At 36.7% G+C, this 18260-nt stretch overlaps 2 protein-coding genes across 5 annotated transcripts in view; one reads left to right on the top strand and one right to left on the bottom strand.

The window, feature by feature from the left end:
* The first annotated feature begins 3316 nt into the window (after nucleotides 1–3316).
* Nucleotides 3317–9568, top strand: parp12a (poly (ADP-ribose) polymerase family, member 12a). Of its 3 annotated transcripts, none has more exons than XM_043264244.1 (12): nucleotides 3317–3707; nucleotides 4498–4633; nucleotides 4990–5254; nucleotides 5366–5476; nucleotides 6102–6234; nucleotides 6515–6698; nucleotides 6867–6987; nucleotides 7148–7244; nucleotides 7340–7427; nucleotides 7916–8046; nucleotides 8552–8703; nucleotides 8806–9568. In XM_043264244.1, exons 1-12 carry the CDS (start codon nucleotides 3397–3399, stop codon nucleotides 9060–9062), a joined length of 1986 nt encoding a protein of 661 aa, XP_043120179.1. In that variant the 5' UTR covers nucleotides 3317–3396; the 3' UTR covers nucleotides 9063–9568. The 3 variants fall into 3 exon arrangements, with proteins under 3 accessions (XP_043120179.1, XP_043120178.1, XP_043120177.1); XM_043264243.1 differs by having other exon boundaries at nucleotides 5363–5476; nucleotides 7343–7427; XM_043264242.1 differs by having other exon boundaries at nucleotides 5363–5476.
* Nucleotides 9569–10195: 627 nt separating this feature from the next.
* Nucleotides 10196–18260, bottom strand: part of tbxas1 (thromboxane A synthase 1 (platelet)) — a 59879-nt gene continuing 51814 nt past the window's right edge. For both annotated transcript variants that reach the window (XM_043264245.1, XM_043264246.1), the window contains 4 exons: nucleotides 12860–12948; nucleotides 12504–12641; nucleotides 10974–11136; nucleotides 10196–10859 (listed from right to left, as the gene is read on the bottom strand). In XM_043264245.1, the coding sequence (XP_043120180.1) occupies nucleotides 10764–10859; nucleotides 10974–11136; nucleotides 12504–12641; nucleotides 12860–12948 (486 nt within the window). In that variant the 3' untranslated portion in view covers nucleotides 10196–10763. The remainder of the gene's footprint in view (nucleotides 10860–10973; nucleotides 11137–12503; nucleotides 12642–12859; nucleotides 12949–18260) is intronic.

Below are 18260 nucleotides of genomic sequence, written 5' to 3'. Positions count from 1 at the left end.
GCTTTTCTACGGGCCAGTGCAAATAAATCTAGATTTAAATAAGATGTGGGGCCTGTTTCAGTAAGGCAAGTTTACAAAATAAACCGGCTAAATAAGTCTGGCTTATTTTTAAACTTGTATCACGGAACAGGCCCCTGATGTTTTATTCTGATCCAAAACAACGAGATGGGATATTCCCAAAAAACCCCAAAAACAACAACCTTTGTTATGGCTTTTTTTTTAACTCCACTGAAGAAACACCTATTCGAAATCAACCTGACAGAAAAATTTCAATAAAAGTCAATTACTGACTTATTATTAATACAACAAACAGAGTGTACTTTTAATCACACTTCTTGTGTTTTAATTTCATGCTAAATAAAAATTAGAGCTCATATTTTGTTCATAATACTTTTGTTTTGTAGCCAGGCCCCAAGCATTCTCTTGTTTTTATGAATTTTCCTGTTGTTATTGGTCTCCAATAGACTTGGTATCATAACAAACCTGGTCAAATTTGAAAAAATTTGGGATTTTTTCTCTTTTTTTATTTCAGAAAGAAGTCTTTACCTAAGAAATAAATAGAAAACTCGGCTGTCATTTTGAATTTGTGGATATGAAATTGGCCAAATTTTGACCATAACTTTAGATTTCAGTACTTAATAATCAAAATGATTTTAAAAAAATTAATGTTGGTAATTCAGTGGTTCATGCTATTTTAATGTGGTTAGTAATTTTAATCGAAATGAAACAAACTTATTCAAATCTTCAACTTCACCTCAAAACGAATAGCTTAAATTATGATTGAGACTATACCATTTCTATGTTTATCCAACTTCCCTCATACACAAGACTGATCTTCCTGCCAGGAACAGAAGACAACAGGTCTTGCTGATCAGATTCAGGTGGTTTGTCTTGTTTTGGCATCTCAGCTGAGACCTGTCCACTATGGGAGACCCTACCAGTAGTCGAAGTACCAGTGTCGTTACTCTCAGCATCCACTGATGCACACAAGCCCTCACAGCACGCGAAGCTGCAAACCACGCTGGGACCCTAACCTAAACTTAACTGCAACTGTTAAAAGACCAACCGCTCATAACTAACAACAACGCAGGTAACACGTATTTCGACAAAAATGCAGCAATACCTGAGGAACACTTGATCGAAAGGCTAGCAACCGTAAAACAACCTAAAAGAGCACAGAAAACCCTATACAAAACCAGTGTTTTAATTCAGAGACCACTCAAAAATCCTGACAGATCAAAGTGAGTTCATGTTTCCAACCAGAACCTACTGAAATATGACTCCACAATCCATCAACTTACAAATAAAGCTTGCTCTACAATCTCTGAAACTATATGACAGTATTTACAATGAGGCTTTCGGGTGACACTGTGATGACTCAGTGTCTGGGCTTCTTTCTCCTGGGCTCCTCGGGCAGGGGCTCTTCACTGATGTCCACGTTAATTAGAGGAGCAAAGCTTCTGTTGTCTTGAGAAGCTTTGTTTATTTTGATATCGTCCATCGGGCCGCTTTTATTTACACAAGTGAGGGGCAGCCGACTGTCTCCATAAGACGCTGCTATTGTTCAGTCCCAGTTTATGACTGTAGGGACAGCGTCTTTGTATAATTTGTCTTCATCAAGGGCTCAGCCACAGAGTGGTAAATGGCCTGGTAGTCCTGGATGCTGCAGCCGTGAATGGAGACTGACTCTTGCTGCTGACACAGAGGTGTCACTGAAGAGGCCGAAACCGCTGGACGGATGTCGGGAAGGACAGCGCCTGTTTACATAGCGCTCTTCCAGACCTTTGGGTCTTTGAGCTTTCGCAGAGATGCAGCTGTAAAGTGGTCTGACCTGACTGCAGCTTGTATGCCCTGAAAGCTCACCTGAGACTCGGATGGTGCCCTCCATTAACGAATCCCTTCAGGTCTGCTGCTGATCAGAAACCTTGTTCTTCTGGCATCTCATGAGACGCTGCTCCATGCTGATAAATCAAGAAGAAGCTTCACAAACTCAACCAAGCACTGAAACTCACCAAAGTGTAAAGTGGAGATGAGCTTGTAGCAGAGCTTGATCAGATTGACGGCTTCAAAAACAGTTTTGTTGATTTTCAAATATGAGCTCAAGCTGCTCCACTAGCACAGAATGTTGAGATTCATTCGAATGTAAACAGCACTTGATGTCATCAGTGAGCCAATTAGAGCAGCATGAGCTTATGTTATATGCACTTTATGCTTCTCTTTTACCATTATCATCCTCATTTACAGTTTTCTATGTGCAGTCCTCATCTGTCCTCATCTCATCCTCATCTACCTCAACAGAGTGTACTTTTAATCACACTTCTTGTGTTTTAATTTCATGCTAAATAAAAATTTGAGCTCATATTTTGTTCATAATACTTTTGTTTTGTGGCCAGGCCCCAAGCATTCTCTTGTTTTTATGAATTTTCTTGTTGTTATTGGTCTCCAATATACTCAGTGTCATAACAAACCTGGTAAAATTTGATAAAATTTGGGATTTTTTTCTCTTTGTTTTTTGTTATTTAAGAAAGAAAGCTTTACCTTCAAAAAATTGAAAAATCGAATTTTGATCACAGCTATAGATTTCAGTACTTTTGAAAATAATCAAAATTATTTTAAAATGATCAATGTTGGTTAATTTTAAAAAAACACACACACGCAATTAATTGTGGTTAGCTATTTTAATCGACTATATATAAAATGATACCAAACTTATTCCTAATCTTCAATTTCTCCCCAAAACGAAAAGCTAATGTATGTAATGCAAATAAAACTAGATTTAAATAAGACACGGGGCCTGTTCCGTAAGACAAGTTTACCAAATAAGCCAGGCTAAATGTTTTATAAATGGCTTATATAGCTTGTATTTTATGGGTTAGACCGCGTCAGGAAAAAGTTGGATAACGTTTCATGCTTTGAGGAGGTCTTTGCTGTAAATCAGTGTGAAGATTACTGGCAAAAAAAAGTGTATATGGTATATGGCAGACCTGTATGTGGTGGTGGGTCGCCTGGACCAAAAAAAAAATGCCTGTACTGATTTTTCGTCTCGGTCCAGCCCTGCTGAATATATAGTAGTACAGCAGTATGTTTTTTTTACCCTTTGCTACCCCTCTGTGAGATGTGACTTGAAAACATATAAAACATATATATAGAATTCAGTTTGTTTTGGCCAACGATTTACGTTAAGAGCATTTAAGAAACATAAAACAAATTTTTGCATGTTTATTTTTTCAGGTTTAATTTAAAAAAAAAATTCTGCGTTGTATGTTGTTTTCTGCGGATGCAGGCAGGAGAGGGCGCCAAAGACCAGCATCAGTTTCGCTTTCGTTTCCGTTTAAATGCCCCAAACCTTCGGCTAAACTCAAGAAAGTGAAAACGACGTTTACGGCATCTACGAACATGAACATCGTATCCAGACACATATTCACCTTTATCTGCAAACACGAGGGCTGCACGGACTATGGTAAAGTCGAGAGGGATTTGCGGCAGAGTATCACGGTGGCGGATCAGGTTTTGTCTCAGGTGCTCGACGATCACCAGAGGTTTGTTATAGTTCAGGATGAAGACTCGAATCCCAGAAGCTCCATACCGGATGCTGACACTCTGATCTTAGCCAAAACCTCTCTTCGACTGTGTAAACGTGACAAATGTTGCGGGTGTGAAGACCTACACCTGTGCAGGTACCTTGTGTGTGGAAATTGCAGGTTTGGGTAAGTAAATTGAGTTTCATTTTAGGCCCTTGTTATAAATAAGATAGGAGATTGCCATTAGGATTTAATTAAAGAAATGGAAGGCATTTTTCAACATGTATTCCTCGAAACTATCTAGCTTTTGTGTTTGGTTTAGTACTAGGCCTTGTTTATTTACCAGTAAGAGTAGCGACTAGTAGCTTAATTTAACTGGTGTAATATTACCACTGTTCCGAGTGACAACCAATGGCCATTGTTAGTTATTACATTGCAGCTTTTGTCTCTGAATTGTTTGTATTCTAGTTGTTGCTGGTAACTATTTCAGGTTAACTAGTCACCATTCATTTAGTATCTTGTAACTACTCGAGAAATTGTAGGCCTCATTTCAGTTTTAATACACGCTAGTATTAGCTAGCAACATTTTAGTCTTACTAGTAAGATTTTAAATTAAACTATGACTCGACTAGCCATTTAATTAGTTGTTGCATATAATGAGTAAAAGGGTATTTGCAGCATGTATGGTGATAAATGTTAACAGCATCGACGCTTGCCTCATAAACAGTTATAGGTATTTAGTTTAAGAATTAGTAGTCAGAACAGGTGCCAGCATTAAATGTAATACAGAGTACATACAATTACATACTCGGTTAATAATTATAATTACATAATGTTTCTTTAGTGTTAGACAATTGCAGCTTGTTTGGAAACTACACAATTATATAAAAACTTTACATTTGATGTATAGATGGTTCTATGATCTGTTTATGATGACTCATACAATGTGCTTAATTTCCTTATTTTTCAATCTTAGGGCAAAATGCAAAAATTCTCATGACGTGACATCAGCACATAATTCTGACCTCCTGGAGAAACATGATCTTCGTGGCCTTGAGCAAAGAGAGTTGTTTCAACTTCTGCTTCAGAACGACCCCTCATTACTTCCAGAGGTCAATATCTATTAAACAGGTTTGCTAGTTATCTCACGATTCGTTCAGATGACACTAGGAAAGTCATGTGAGACTCTGGACGGCATTTTAAACTGACTTTAAAATATCTCGGTCGTATAAACATTAACTTTTCACCCACATAAGAACCCTCACTCTGCATAAGAGGGGAAGTAAATGCAGAAGATGCTTTACGTTTAACCATTTCTGCAACCTTTGTCAGTTACTTGAATTTTCAAAGAATAGCATTTTTGGGTGAGCTATTCCTTTAATATAATAATCTTCTTATAATGTGTAACGTAAGTTGTACATTGTGCAATGTGTGACTCCTGATGTTTTGTCGTCTGTCTACTGTCTAGGTCTGCTCCCACTACAACAAGGGAAATGGCGAACATGGCAGCTGTAAATATAAGACATCCTGTACCAACCTGCACCTCTGCCTGCACTTCCTGCAGGACGACTGTAAGTTCGGAGCAGCTTGCAAAAGGGCCCACAGCTTCGACGCAAATGCTCAGAAAATCCTGAATGCCCGAGGACTTGGTCCAGAAAATATGCGAAAACTGCACAGGCTTTACAAGACCAAAGTACTGATCGCTTCTTCGGCTTTCAAGAAGAGCGAGACAGGTGAATGAAAGAAAAAGAGGCACTGAACAAAACAGCTGTAGGTTACTGCTGTGCTTGTTTTGTTTTTCTCCTCCGTGTCTCATTTCGTTCTGCGTTTTATCTTGACAGTAGCTCTACCTGCAGTGAAAGGACGCACCAGACACAAATCCGGTAGCTCCATCAGTGAAGCGGATCACAATGAAATCTGTCTCTTTTTCATACGCACTGGATGTAGCTTCAAAGGTGATGTCTTTGACTGAGCACATATCCTTAATGCAAATCGTGGTTTTCAACCTTGTGATTTATAATAGAAAATACATAATACATAATAATAATAAAAAAAACAACATTAACAAACTATGAGCTTAATGTGAGCTTAGTTTTGTAGTCTGTAAATAAATTATACAGGTTATTTTGGGCTGAAAATGTGAAATACAGCGCTTCAAAATATGGTCTTTTAGAAAAGACCTGACTAGCTCACTGTTTTGAATAATGAAGTCAAAAATAACAACTTCAAAAATATATGTGAAATGAATGCTGTAATGTGACCTGGATGGAAAAGTGAACTCACAAGTGGGAAATACGAAGAAGTATCATTGAGGGGTACTACATTTATTTTATGTCTAAAAATTATTACATAAATGTTACTATAAATAAAGGGAACTTATAAGGTTTAAATCGATTATTAATAATACTACAATAACAGAATATAAATTATTCTAAAATAAAAGTGCAGTATCTTAATTCTGTTACAGGATGGCATGGGTGCATAATTATCTAAAAATATGACCATCAATGGTTGAGAGCCCTTTTAACCCTTTTGTTTAAGCCTGTATTCTTTACCATCCCATGATCTGTGTTCCTCTAGACAAGTGTGTCCGTTTTCACCACCATCTACCCTACAAATGGCAGATGTTACAGAAGGATGGGGTTACGTGGGGAGACTTGCCAAACGAAGAAGAGATTGAGAAGGCCTACTGCAGTCCAGCTAATGTTTTGTGGTATAAATACTAGTTTTGTGATTACTTATAATTAGTTGCATTCAGCTGGTTCGGTGACCTCAATATGTATTCATGTAAATTTAAAATGCTTTTATTAGGTTATTGATTGCGACATAATTTAAAACTTTATGTATTCGTATCTTTATATGCAAATCTGTATCTTTATTTAGTCCAATATTAAACATATGCATGTGTATCTGAAGTGGCCAGTAATTGTATAGTGTTTTGCCTTGCCTTTTCAACACCGTTTTCACCACCTGTTGTGTTGTGCATGTTGCAGTATTACCAAGAGCAGCACAGGCCATCAGGTAGTGGACTTTATGTCGATGGCGTGTGGCGTGTCAGATGTGCGTCGACTGTCCACAGCGTCTTCTGTCACTAAACCCCCTCACTTCATTCTGACCACCGAATGGATCTGGTACTGGAGGAATGACAAGGGAGGCTGGACAGAGTATGGCAAAGGGGTCGGTGACACATTTTCAACATAATACCTCTCAGGAGTAATTCGAGAATCTGAGTTTGGAAAACCATATGTGATGTTACATTTAACGTGACGCAGAATTGCAATTATTGTCAAGATATTGGTTAGTTTTTAGCTACATTTGACCGCAGTTATTGCTTGAATATTACAGGAAGATTCTAAGCTGGTGGCATCAGTCACTTCAGAAGATCTTGAGAAACAGTACCTGACTGACAATGAAAAGGAAATCTCATTCACTTCACAGAACCATCAATACATCCTCAAATTTAAAGGTACTTAACATTGTTATTGCTGTGAAATAAAACATTTTTTTCCTTTAAGTAGATGGAAAAACTTAAATCAACAAGCAGTCTTGCATTTGCAACATTAAACTTTTTTTTTTTTTACAAAAACATACATGAAAGCGCATAACATATAGCGAATAATTTTCAGAGATGTGCCAGAAAAATCTGAAATACAAAACTGAAAGAGACATTAGAAGGAGACCACGTTTTGTTTCTCCCCAAGATGTCAAGAGCAAAATCAAGGGGTATGATATACTCTACCATTTGTCCATTAAATGAACACCAATTAAACAGGATTTATGCTTGTTCGGTGCACTTTAATGTGTCGTGTTTTAATTAGAAGCGAGTCTACAGACAGCTCAGCATCTTCTTCTGTGGAAGTTCCACCTTACTGGGACAAAGGAGCTCTTGATAACTTTACCTACAAGGTACAAAGTCTAAGGGAGGTCAAGTAGTTATTAAACACTTTGAAAATCAAGTTACTGTTTAGCAGTTTATGCAAAGCGACTTACAAATGTGACCCTGGACCACAAAACATAAGGATGAATTTAAAAAAAAAGATTTATATACCATCTGAAAGCTGAACAAATAAGCTTTTTTTTTGACGTATGGTTTGTAGTGATATTTGGAATCTGAGGGTATGAAAAAAAGTTGTCCAAATGATATTCTTAGCAATGGATATTACTGATAAAAATGTTTTGAAAAATATCTTCATGATATTTATTTAATTTCTTAATGATTTTTTGGCATAAAAGAAAAAAAAATCATTCAATATAATATATTTTTGGCTATTGTTAAAAATATACCCCAGCGACTTTGTGGTCCAGGTTAACAAATCACAAAATGTGTGCATTTGTTTGAATGCATCAAGTACCAACTGAAATATATACCATAAACATTTCCTGACTTTCCTCAGACTGTTCCTCTGCAAAGCTCTTCCAAGGAATACCAAAGAGTGAACGTAATGTTTAGTAGAACACTGCCCAGAAGTACCATTCACAGCATTGAAAGAGTGCAGAATCTCTCTCTCTGGAAGGTCTTTCAGTGGTACGTTTTTTTTTTAAATATATTTTGTGACTAAAAACAGCAACATGACTTTACTGAAAGAAAGTTTATTTGCACAAAGCCATTACATACTTCAGCTAAACTTGATATATTTTTGGTCTTAAAACAAATGATGCAAGAGCTTTTGTCAGAATTAACCTGACTTTTCTGAGCCATTTTAGTGGGTGTATGAAGTTTCAAATGATCACACAAATGTAGTTGTTCAGTAAAAGTAAACAAATATTTAATCTTAAAAATATAGCTATTGTGTGTCATGTAATATGAATAATTGATATTAATGTAATGACATTTCATAGTAATTTAAACGCATTATGTAAAATGTATTTATTATGCAAACATAAAATAATGTATTTATTATTAATATTTATAAATCTTGTTTAAATACTTTGTATAATGTAACAATTTTGCAGATAATTATTATTAGTATTTTGAATATGGCACACGCTATTTATTGATCTGATTAATCCTTCATACTATCTTTTTCTAGGCAAAAAGAACAGATGAATAAGAGAAACGGAGAGAGTGCAGTTGACCAGCGTCACCTTTTCCACGGTACAGATGAGTCTCTCATAGAAGCAATTTGTGAGCAAAACTTTGACTGGAGGATCTGTGGAAGTCACGGCACTCTTTATGGAAAAGGTATTATATATAAATACACAGCTCTTGTCATGTAGCCTACAATCAAAGTTATTATTGAACGCTTTCCCAAACATTGAACATTTTTCATTTATTTATTTACAGGCAGCTATTTTGCCAGAGATGCTTCATACTCTGACAAATATGCAAAATCCAGGATCGGTAAGACCAAGAAGATGTTCGTGGCACAGGTGCTGGTGGGCAGCTTCACAAGGGGTAACATTTCTGTAGTCCGTCCTCCACAGAAACCCAACAGTCAAAACTTTTACGACAGCTGTGTTGATAATGAAACTAATCCCGCCATTTTTGTTGTGTTTGAGAAATACCAGATCTATCCTGAGTACATAATCGAATACTCTTAATTTGTACAGTAAAGCTCTTCTTGTTTCTTGAAAGTCCTCTTACACCGATGGGGATTTCTTTTTGTTAATATATCACTGAACGTAACCAAAATCTACTCGTATGCATCTTCTTTCAAGTAAACGTTTGTAGGGATTACAAAATGGGTAACTGTGTATCATCATTTCTTTTATTAATAAATCTGTGACACACTTCACTGTGCAGTAAAAATAGTAAATACAAATATTTAGGTAGAGGTCTTTATGCATTAACTGCAGTGACTGTATTTCTTGTTGACTATTGTACTAAAAAAGGGTTTTATGAAATTCCTAATCAATTTAACAGCCGAAAGCTAACCGCTACTGTAACTATCAATCAATAAATGGTTTATTGCACTGGATGAAACGTAAACGATATAGTTGTATGGACACTGAGCATTACTTGTGCCCATTTTATTTAGCTTTTCATGTAATTCACGTTAAATGTATTTTAATACATAACTGAATTAAAGTACTGATACTGTTACAAACTATTGCTCATTACTTTCATCAAAAAAAAGCAAGGTTGGATCAAGTCTGTGAGTTAAACTACAATATAAATTTAAAAATATATCTTTTTTATAATGTTAGTAATAATCACGTCCGTTGATTTAAAAAAAATCATAAGAAAAAACTCTCTTGAATGTGCTAAGAAAAAGGGTAAATGTCTACAACTTAAACCTCTGTCAGTCCGTTTTTTAACACAAAGGTACCATCTATGTAACTTGAATGAGGCAAATCGAATGCTACTGCATGAAGAAGCATAAATATCTACCTTTTGATTTGGGGCTAAGTACATAACAACAAAGTGACATTTTGGAGTGAACTATCCCTTTAAATATGTGTCAGTCTCTCTGCTGGTATTTGACTTTGAACTTTTGTATACTGTTCCCACCTTCACATTCCTGGACCTTTGAGGAAAGGCTGTTATGCAAAGAACAGCAAAGCTATAAACAATACGGTTTGACAAACAACCAGGAACAATTTGCTTTTAATACTCTAGTCACTTTGACCTCTAGTGGTTAAACTGAGAAGTGAAGATTTGGAAAATGAATCTGTCTACCTTTGACATGTAAATCTATTTCATCAAATGAAATGTGTAACTGAAGATAACTACATATATTCTAAACATTTTATTAAGAAATATTCATTTAATTCAAGTTCATACAGTTCAACAATGCACCACAATGAACCTTAAAAATCACATTAATGCGATATAATGTATCACGACACAATAATCAGAAGTTCAAATCTCGCCGATGTTTAGGCGAAATGTGTCCAATCCCAGTTCCTTTTATCAAATCATTGACATTTAAATCACTGTTACACTATATAGTTGGTTGTATTTAGATTTAAGAGACTTATCATTGGCTTCAGTAACAAAATAAATGTGCATCTGCATTGTTAATCATCTGGGTGGTTCCTTATAGTGATGATCACTCTGTGTTGCTGATCTGAGGTAAGAAATAGTCAGGTAGTGCTATATGTACTAGGACCGTTGTTTGGTTCAACATGTTATGCTTTTCACACATGCGCATCTGTGCCTTTTGCTGTAAATGAAGTGTGCCGAATTGAATTTCATTTAATCGAATAGCTCAGAAGGTTACTATTTAGTTGCCAGGTGATAAGATTTCTAAATAATTTGATAAAAAAAAACAGACGGCCCAACTGACAGCTAAAACCCCATCAGGAATCATCCTCAAAATTCTCCCTCTTGGTGATTTTTACCAAAATCCCATTCTTGGGGCCGAGGGTGGTGTGCGACTTCAACTCCAGAGGAACCTGTGCGACATAAACAGAAAACGCAGACCGTATCTCAGGAAACCTCCTCATTTGTGGAAAGCAGAATCTCAGCGCATACTACAGCTGCAGTTTTTCGGTGCAACAATAACAAACCTCGGTGTCCTCGCAGGCCGTCACGTTAAAGCGCCTAAATATGTGAAGCAGAGCCATTTTAATCTCCAGCTGGGCCAGTCTCATGCCCACACAGCTGCGTGGCCCCGCTCCAAACGGCAGATACGCAAACGGGTGCCGGCTGGCCTTGGCTTCTGGAGTGAACCTGAGACACATACAGAGTTCATCGTGAGCATATCGCACGGGAGGCATGCAAACAAAACCGACTAAGATCTTTTGAAAACATCAACAGAACAGCCTCAGAGTAGATTTGAAATAACTAGAAGATATTGTTGTTGCACAGAATTCAAAAGTTCAATGTCGGTGGGATATTTTCAGTGTTATTGATAACATTCTGCGTATCATTAAATAACGTTATTTATTTAAAGTGCCAATATAATGTATTTTTTTGACCTTTCATGCAGTGCGTAACACCGATCTAAAGGCCCTCACGTCATGCGTCGAGTCATAGGTCAGCCAAGAAGCCGGAACTCGGCGTTCTCGCGGAAAAAAAAAACCCGGAAGTGTGATATTTACGTTAGAATTTGATAACTAGAGATACTTTTTTGTTACAAAACCCCGTCGATCTGCATCAGAGGACATGTAATAACCCCGCCGAAAGCGTATAGGTTAGTTTCACAATGGCTGTATCTGATTTACGGAGCTTCAAAATAATGGCCGCTATCCACGAGCAACTGGAAGAGCCAGAATAATTAAAACAACAACAACAACAACTCCGACTGTGTTCGTCTGAAAGAAGAAAGTCATATACACATAGGATGGCTTGGGGTGAGTAAAATATGCCATAATTTTACTTTTTTAGGCGAACTATTCCTTTAACGTAAACGTGACTCGCGACGCATAGCACGTTTGATTAAAAACAAAGCTTTATTTATTATATACATTTTCAATTCGCTTTGAAAGAAAAACAGCAGCAGTATGGTGTAATATTTATTTGCTTGCTATCTTTCCTTTCATTCTTTTCTTGGCTTTGGAAAACTTATATCTGAGGTTTTTCTACGTTAACTCCAGGTCGCTTTTTGCCTAAGCTTTGTTGTAATGTCTTTGTAGGAATTAAATATAAATTATAAATTGACATAATCCAAATGCAATTGCAAATCTTGCATTTTCAATTTCGAAGTCCATTTGCAACTGTGTTTCCCATGTCTTACAAGATATAAGCCTGACATATTTAATTGCCACATTTGCCTTTCCCTTTTCTCTGTCTTCAGCATGTAACCTGCAAAAACTCAAATGGAATCGCAATATATAATGTATATAATGACTTGGTTTAATGGTTTAAACGAAAATGCAAATTCATTCTTTGCCACTAGACGTCGCTTTTGAAGCTCAAACAGCTCATTTTCAGCAGCCATTACACGTCCTTCACAAGGCTAATTTGATGTATCACGTGTATATATACCTTAATTTGCCTAGCAAACAGAAAGCTATTAACCATATGATGACCCATGATAGCATCATGATCTACAGAAACTCTTCTGCTTTGAAAGACCCGACTGAAATACAGTTCACCTCTCCGGGATGAATTTTTCAGGTTCAGTCCAGTGCTCTGGGTCATAGTGAAGGTAACCTGCAGGTATCTCCAGAGATGATCCTTTAGGCAGAAGCTGGCCGTTCACCACAGTGTCTTGATCAACATCCCGTGCGACCCTGTGATGAAATACGTAAACCCACGTGATATTGAAAATATTTTATTTAAAAAACGTGCAGTGCTAGCCCCGAAACAAGGTACCTTATTTCTAATAGATATGTTTCCAATTAATTAAAGCATAAAAATGGGCACTAACAGTGTTAATATTTTAATATTTTTGCATGCTTGTGGTTCTCTGCTTGTGATTGAAAGGATTATAAAATAATAGCGGTCATACCTGAACGCAGGTGGGTAGAGTCTCAGAGACTCGCATATAACCATTTCTAAATACTTCAGCTCTTGGACATTAGAGTAATCTGCAGTCTCCTAAAACAGAGAATCAAACAACAAAATATCAACACCAATTCTGTACTCATTTTTTTAACAGTTACCATATACAGCCAATAGGTGGCAGCACAGCAGCATTCATTTTTTTTTTTTAGGTTTACGACACAATTCATTCTTCTCAACATAAAATGGCTTAATAAAGCCATTTTGTACTATATTTGGTTTATAGTTTTCTTCGTGATGAATGTTTGTAAACGTCTTTTGAAAATGTGCAGATCGGAAATCAAATGAACTGTACATATATAGAAACCCAAGAGCTGCCTAGAGTATTCTAAAATAACATGTTTATATATATTCATACAGTATATATATATATATATACAAAAAAGCCTTTGTTCAAACTGAAATGGAAGCAGATGCAACCCAGCAGGCAGTGCTAAGCAGTCTATCACTGCATGGCTCTGTGAAAATAGGGGTCAGGCATTGAGCACGCACCCGTACAGTTCTGCCCACATCCTCTGCCTCTAAGGCCCCCAGACATGCAATGTGGGCATTATAAATGACTAGCTGCTCTCAAGTCACTCTGTTCCACCAGTAAAAGCATCCGTTGCACAGATGAGAGGATGCAGCGGGGCGAGAAAAGGGGCAGATTCTGGCATGCTGGATACATCCTTTATAGGCGCCCACCCCCCCCATTGTCTGGCTACACTGTCAGCTCTCGTCGGGCGTCAGTGTGCTTCCAGTGTAGAGTGACATGGCAGTGATGAAAAACTGTGAGGGGCAGCACTTTGTCTCGCTGCAGCAGACGAGCTGGTTTGGACGGTGTAGTTTGTGATGTCCTTTGACAACAGAGGTTTTCTTAGATTTCTGAGGGTTGTTTCCCACAGAAGGTCTTTTTGTGTTTAAATACACTGCCTTTATATTGTTATTCTTAAACATGCACTAGACCAGTCTTTGATCTGTCACATCTCACTCAGTCAAGACGTTCAGCTTCAGTTCAAAAAGTCACCACTAGACCCTGTGCTCTTTTCAGTTTGCCTGTTGCTCTCCGTCAATTTCTTTCAACCGTGTTGCCCCCCAAAAATCATAACACCTTTGTTTCTTGCGTTGTACTATTATTAGCGTATGCGTAAGATAATAAATTGTTTAAAATTTTTTTTTTTTTTGTTGTATTGTGCACAAAAAGTATTCTGTAAAATTAGGGTTGAACCACTGACGTATCCTGGATTATTTTAAACAGTGTCCTTACTACCTTTCTGGGCCTTGGATGTGACAGTTGCATTGCTGTATATACAGGGTCAAAAGCTGTTGGATTTCATTAAAAATATATTATTTTGTGTTGAAGACGAATGAAGGTCATACTAGTTTGGAACGACATGTGGGTGAGTAATTAATGACAGTGAACTGTCCCTTTAAGGTGAGGCTGTATTTCCAAACAGTTGCGACAAAATTTTGAGGGAAAAAATCAAATGATTCCACATTTTACATTTTTCATGTAAGGCTAGAAATGTCTGAAGCTGGTCACGAGGAAAAAAATAGAGTTAAAGCGAAACGCAATAATTTCAGATTTGCATGATCAGGAATTTTGCATGAAGCTGGGAAAACTCCAGATGCAGATTTTGCCTGTGTTTTGAATTGGTCACGTGACAAAAGTGTTATTTTTCGCTTTCATAATCTCTAATGTGGCTAAGCTCCCTCCTTAAATGTACATTAATGGGATTGTTTTGGTCAGTAACGTGATGCCGAACTCTCTGTAAGACGCTGCATGATTTAAGTTCTATTTTTTGTAAACCTTCACAAGGACTGCTGACAACTGACTGAACTATGGTGACCATGGAGATTTTTTGTAAGAATACCAATGCTGCATATCTAACATATTTTACTCAATCTCTGCCCGAAACTACAATGCGATCAATATTTACCTATCTGTGCCATTTGTTTCAGCATAAAAAAAAGCTTTTTTGATTCTTTTGGCACAGCTCTGCGTTATTTCAATCATTTCTTTGAGAGAATGTGAACTATTCACCGTATCGCTGCAGAAAGGACAGAGCCTCGGTTTATTCTGACTCGCAGCCTCAAGTATGACTAAATTTAACTCCGCTGAATGCACACTGATGCCTCTAAAATCACAAAGCAAGGTCAGACGGCCCTGCAGACAGCCTAGCCAATTTTTCATGTCTCGGTCGAGTCTCTTTTTTCATTCTTTTTTTTTTAATGCATTCTTCAAACAAACAAACAAAAGCCCGGTGCAAAAATTGATGTCTGCTATAATGCATGTGTGATACCTCCCTGTACGAGCCTGAATGCTGCTTTATTAACAACTGATCGGAGACTTCAGGCAATTTTGGGTCGAATTGGTCAAAGAACAGCTCAGATGAACCCAGTACGAATGAAAGAATTTGTCAGACAGGGTAAAATCGGTCCGCTTTCATCTCGTGAGCATATGGAGGAAATATTTCTGGTTTAATAAATGTCCCAAACCTCGTATGTAAACCAACACTTGGCTAAGCTACTGTAACAAGATCACCCATAATAAAGGCATTCTGGAACTGGAGTCTAGCATCTTTAATGTTTGTCTAAATATGTTTACAGTCCCCTCGCTCTGAAACACGTTGATTATCGGCCTTCTTCAGAGTTCAAGGCGCGCTTCAGATGTTACCATGTTCCTAAATTCACAACAGACGTGCTCTGAATTTAATTGCATATTTGCTTGTTCTCATATGGCGGCAACAAACACGTTCCGCTATGCAAGTAACCTAATGTATTCTCATTAAGTATATAAAAAAATCACTTAAAAAGTAACAGAACATATCATTAAAATCCAAAGGGCCGTACCGTTGGAATTAATAAAACAAGAAACGGGGTCTCCGCGGAAATGCTTTGACCTAAAAATACTCAAACGTTTGCTTCAAATTCATTTCAAGAGAGACAAAAAAAGCCTTGCCGTGTTCAAAGGAGCACCCTGCTAAAACAACTCATTTCCCTGCATATTTCTGTGCCCCTTGGTATTAATATCAGCCTCTTTTCAGCAAATGAGATTCATTTCTCTTGCGTGAGTGTGTGTGAAGTGTTCGCAGGCCTTGGAGCACAGGCAGCCTGCCTCTTCACGTCTGCCCGTCTCTCTTATTTATGCTTCTGCCTTCATTCGCGTCATAGAGAAGACAGGCAATCAATCAGTTCTTGAATTTTAGACATTTAACCTCCCGTTTACGGATAGCTGCCCATGATATGCTTGCATTCATATGTGATGGGAATTTTTTGCAGAACGGGATGAGAATATACAGCGGGCAATACATCGGTGGTCATTAGAATTAGAATCATGTCCAACCGTTTCATATTACCATGAAAATGTATTTATTGTCCAAATACTGTGAAAATGTAACTTTGCCATCACATGAATAAAATGCATTTTAAAATATTTTACAGCGAAAAGGTTTATAAAATTGTAATATTTTAATATAAATAAAAACATATCAATAACTGCAGCCTTGGTGAGCATAAGGGACTTATAAATGCATAAAAAATAAAATCTTATGTCATATGTCCTGGTTATATCCTACAGTTTTTTCAAAAGCCACTTATTTACATTACTGTATATCTTTTTTCCCCATTTTAGGCCCTTTGTAAATGTAGTTCTATGGTAAAATGCAGGTTGAATGGTATTGAAGAGTTGGGAAAGGATAATTATCTCACCTATCCCTTAAGGTTTCCACAGAAAGAGCTATTTATGGTTATTGATAGTGATGGAGGCATGCATGTTCAGACAGGAGCTGCTCAAGGGTGCCGTTACTGCATAAACACAATGAGTCTCATCTTGCATTGTCTTCTGATAGTGTAGAACAGGTGCAGATTGGCTGGAAAAAATATTGTGTTTCTAAAACCACAGATATGCAGCATATCAGTGAATCTCAATGGCACATTCAAATCCGTAAAAGAACAGCAGAATTCTAAAACATAATCATTCATTCTGAGACATTTGTTAATTTCATATATATATATATATATATATATATATATATATATATATATATATATATATATATATAAAACAAAAAACTGTTTCTCTATTCAACAAAATTAACAGGTTTTCGGCAGTTTAGAATTGTAAATGGTAAAACTCACTCACTGGTTCCTTTCATGCCCGGAAATCAGCCAATCAGCCCCCTGCAGTGACTATTTCCTTGGCCAAATGGTTAATTAGGGAAGCTAATTGCAGGGAGTGTCACAGACATTGATTGTGCTCTTATCAACTGGAGACAGCCTATGTCAGAAGACTGTGGGCCGGCTGTATGAATGATATAGTCCTGGCCAATGCCTGAACTGCCGAATGAAGGACAAACAATGGGCAAACTAATTAAAAACGTCTAATTAAAATCACCTGAGCAGAAAATCAATACTTTGTCATGGTCTGAATAGTTGACAGAGGAGAATTTGTCCCAGCTCCAATCACAAGGCCTCTGCAGGCATGGAAAAGTCTGAAAACTAGACAATTTCGGCTGACATATTGATGTATTTCTGAAGATTCACAATAGACTTTATGTTTTGGCAACTGAATGGATCATGAGAAGCGGGTGCTTCGTATCAGCATGGAGCCAGACTTGAATGTGAGTTGTATGTGGAAAAGTGCTCTGCTTCTCAAACACCACCTGCATTAAATTTTGAGGAGGCTGTTTAACCAGACCGAAACTCAAGTTCACTGACTTGAGAACATCTCAACGTATCCCAAAGGCCAAGCCGCCTTTGCTATTTATTAATCAACAGACAGTTTTGGCTGATCACAATTGATTCAACAAATTAAATTTGTTGACAAGAAATAGCAGCATAATATGGTTTATGTCAAAAAAGCATAAAACGTTTAATACATGTACAGAATATGTCCTAATTTTATTTATTCTGAACAAAATCAATGCCCACTATGCATTTCTACCAATGATTTGGAAGTATATGGCAAAAATATAGTTTTCAATGTAATCCATTACATTCATATATAAAATATACATATAAACAGACTACTTTTTGATTACTTCTGACCATAACTCATTTATCATATTGGTTTAAATATAGGATATTGTACTGTATTGATATAAGAATTCAGAGAAAAAATGTAATGTATTACATATTTATAATAAACATAATATTAAATATTTAAGTGTTTGATTAAGCTAATAATTAAATCACAAGAAATGCAAAATAAAATCTATTACAAAATAATTGTAAAATAATAATTCTCTCTCTCTCTCTCTCTCTCTCTCTCTCTCTCTCTCTCTCTCTATATATATATATATATATATATATATATATATATATATATATATTTTACTAATGCATTATTAAATTAATTATTGTGTTTG

Source organism: Puntigrus tetrazona, chromosome 18, assembly GCF_018831695.1.
Source record: "Puntigrus tetrazona isolate hp1 chromosome 18, ASM1883169v1, whole genome shotgun sequence".
NCBI lineage: Eukaryota > Metazoa > Chordata > Actinopteri > Cypriniformes > Cyprinidae > Puntigrus > Puntigrus tetrazona.
This window is presented reverse-complemented; position numbering and strand designations above follow the sequence as displayed.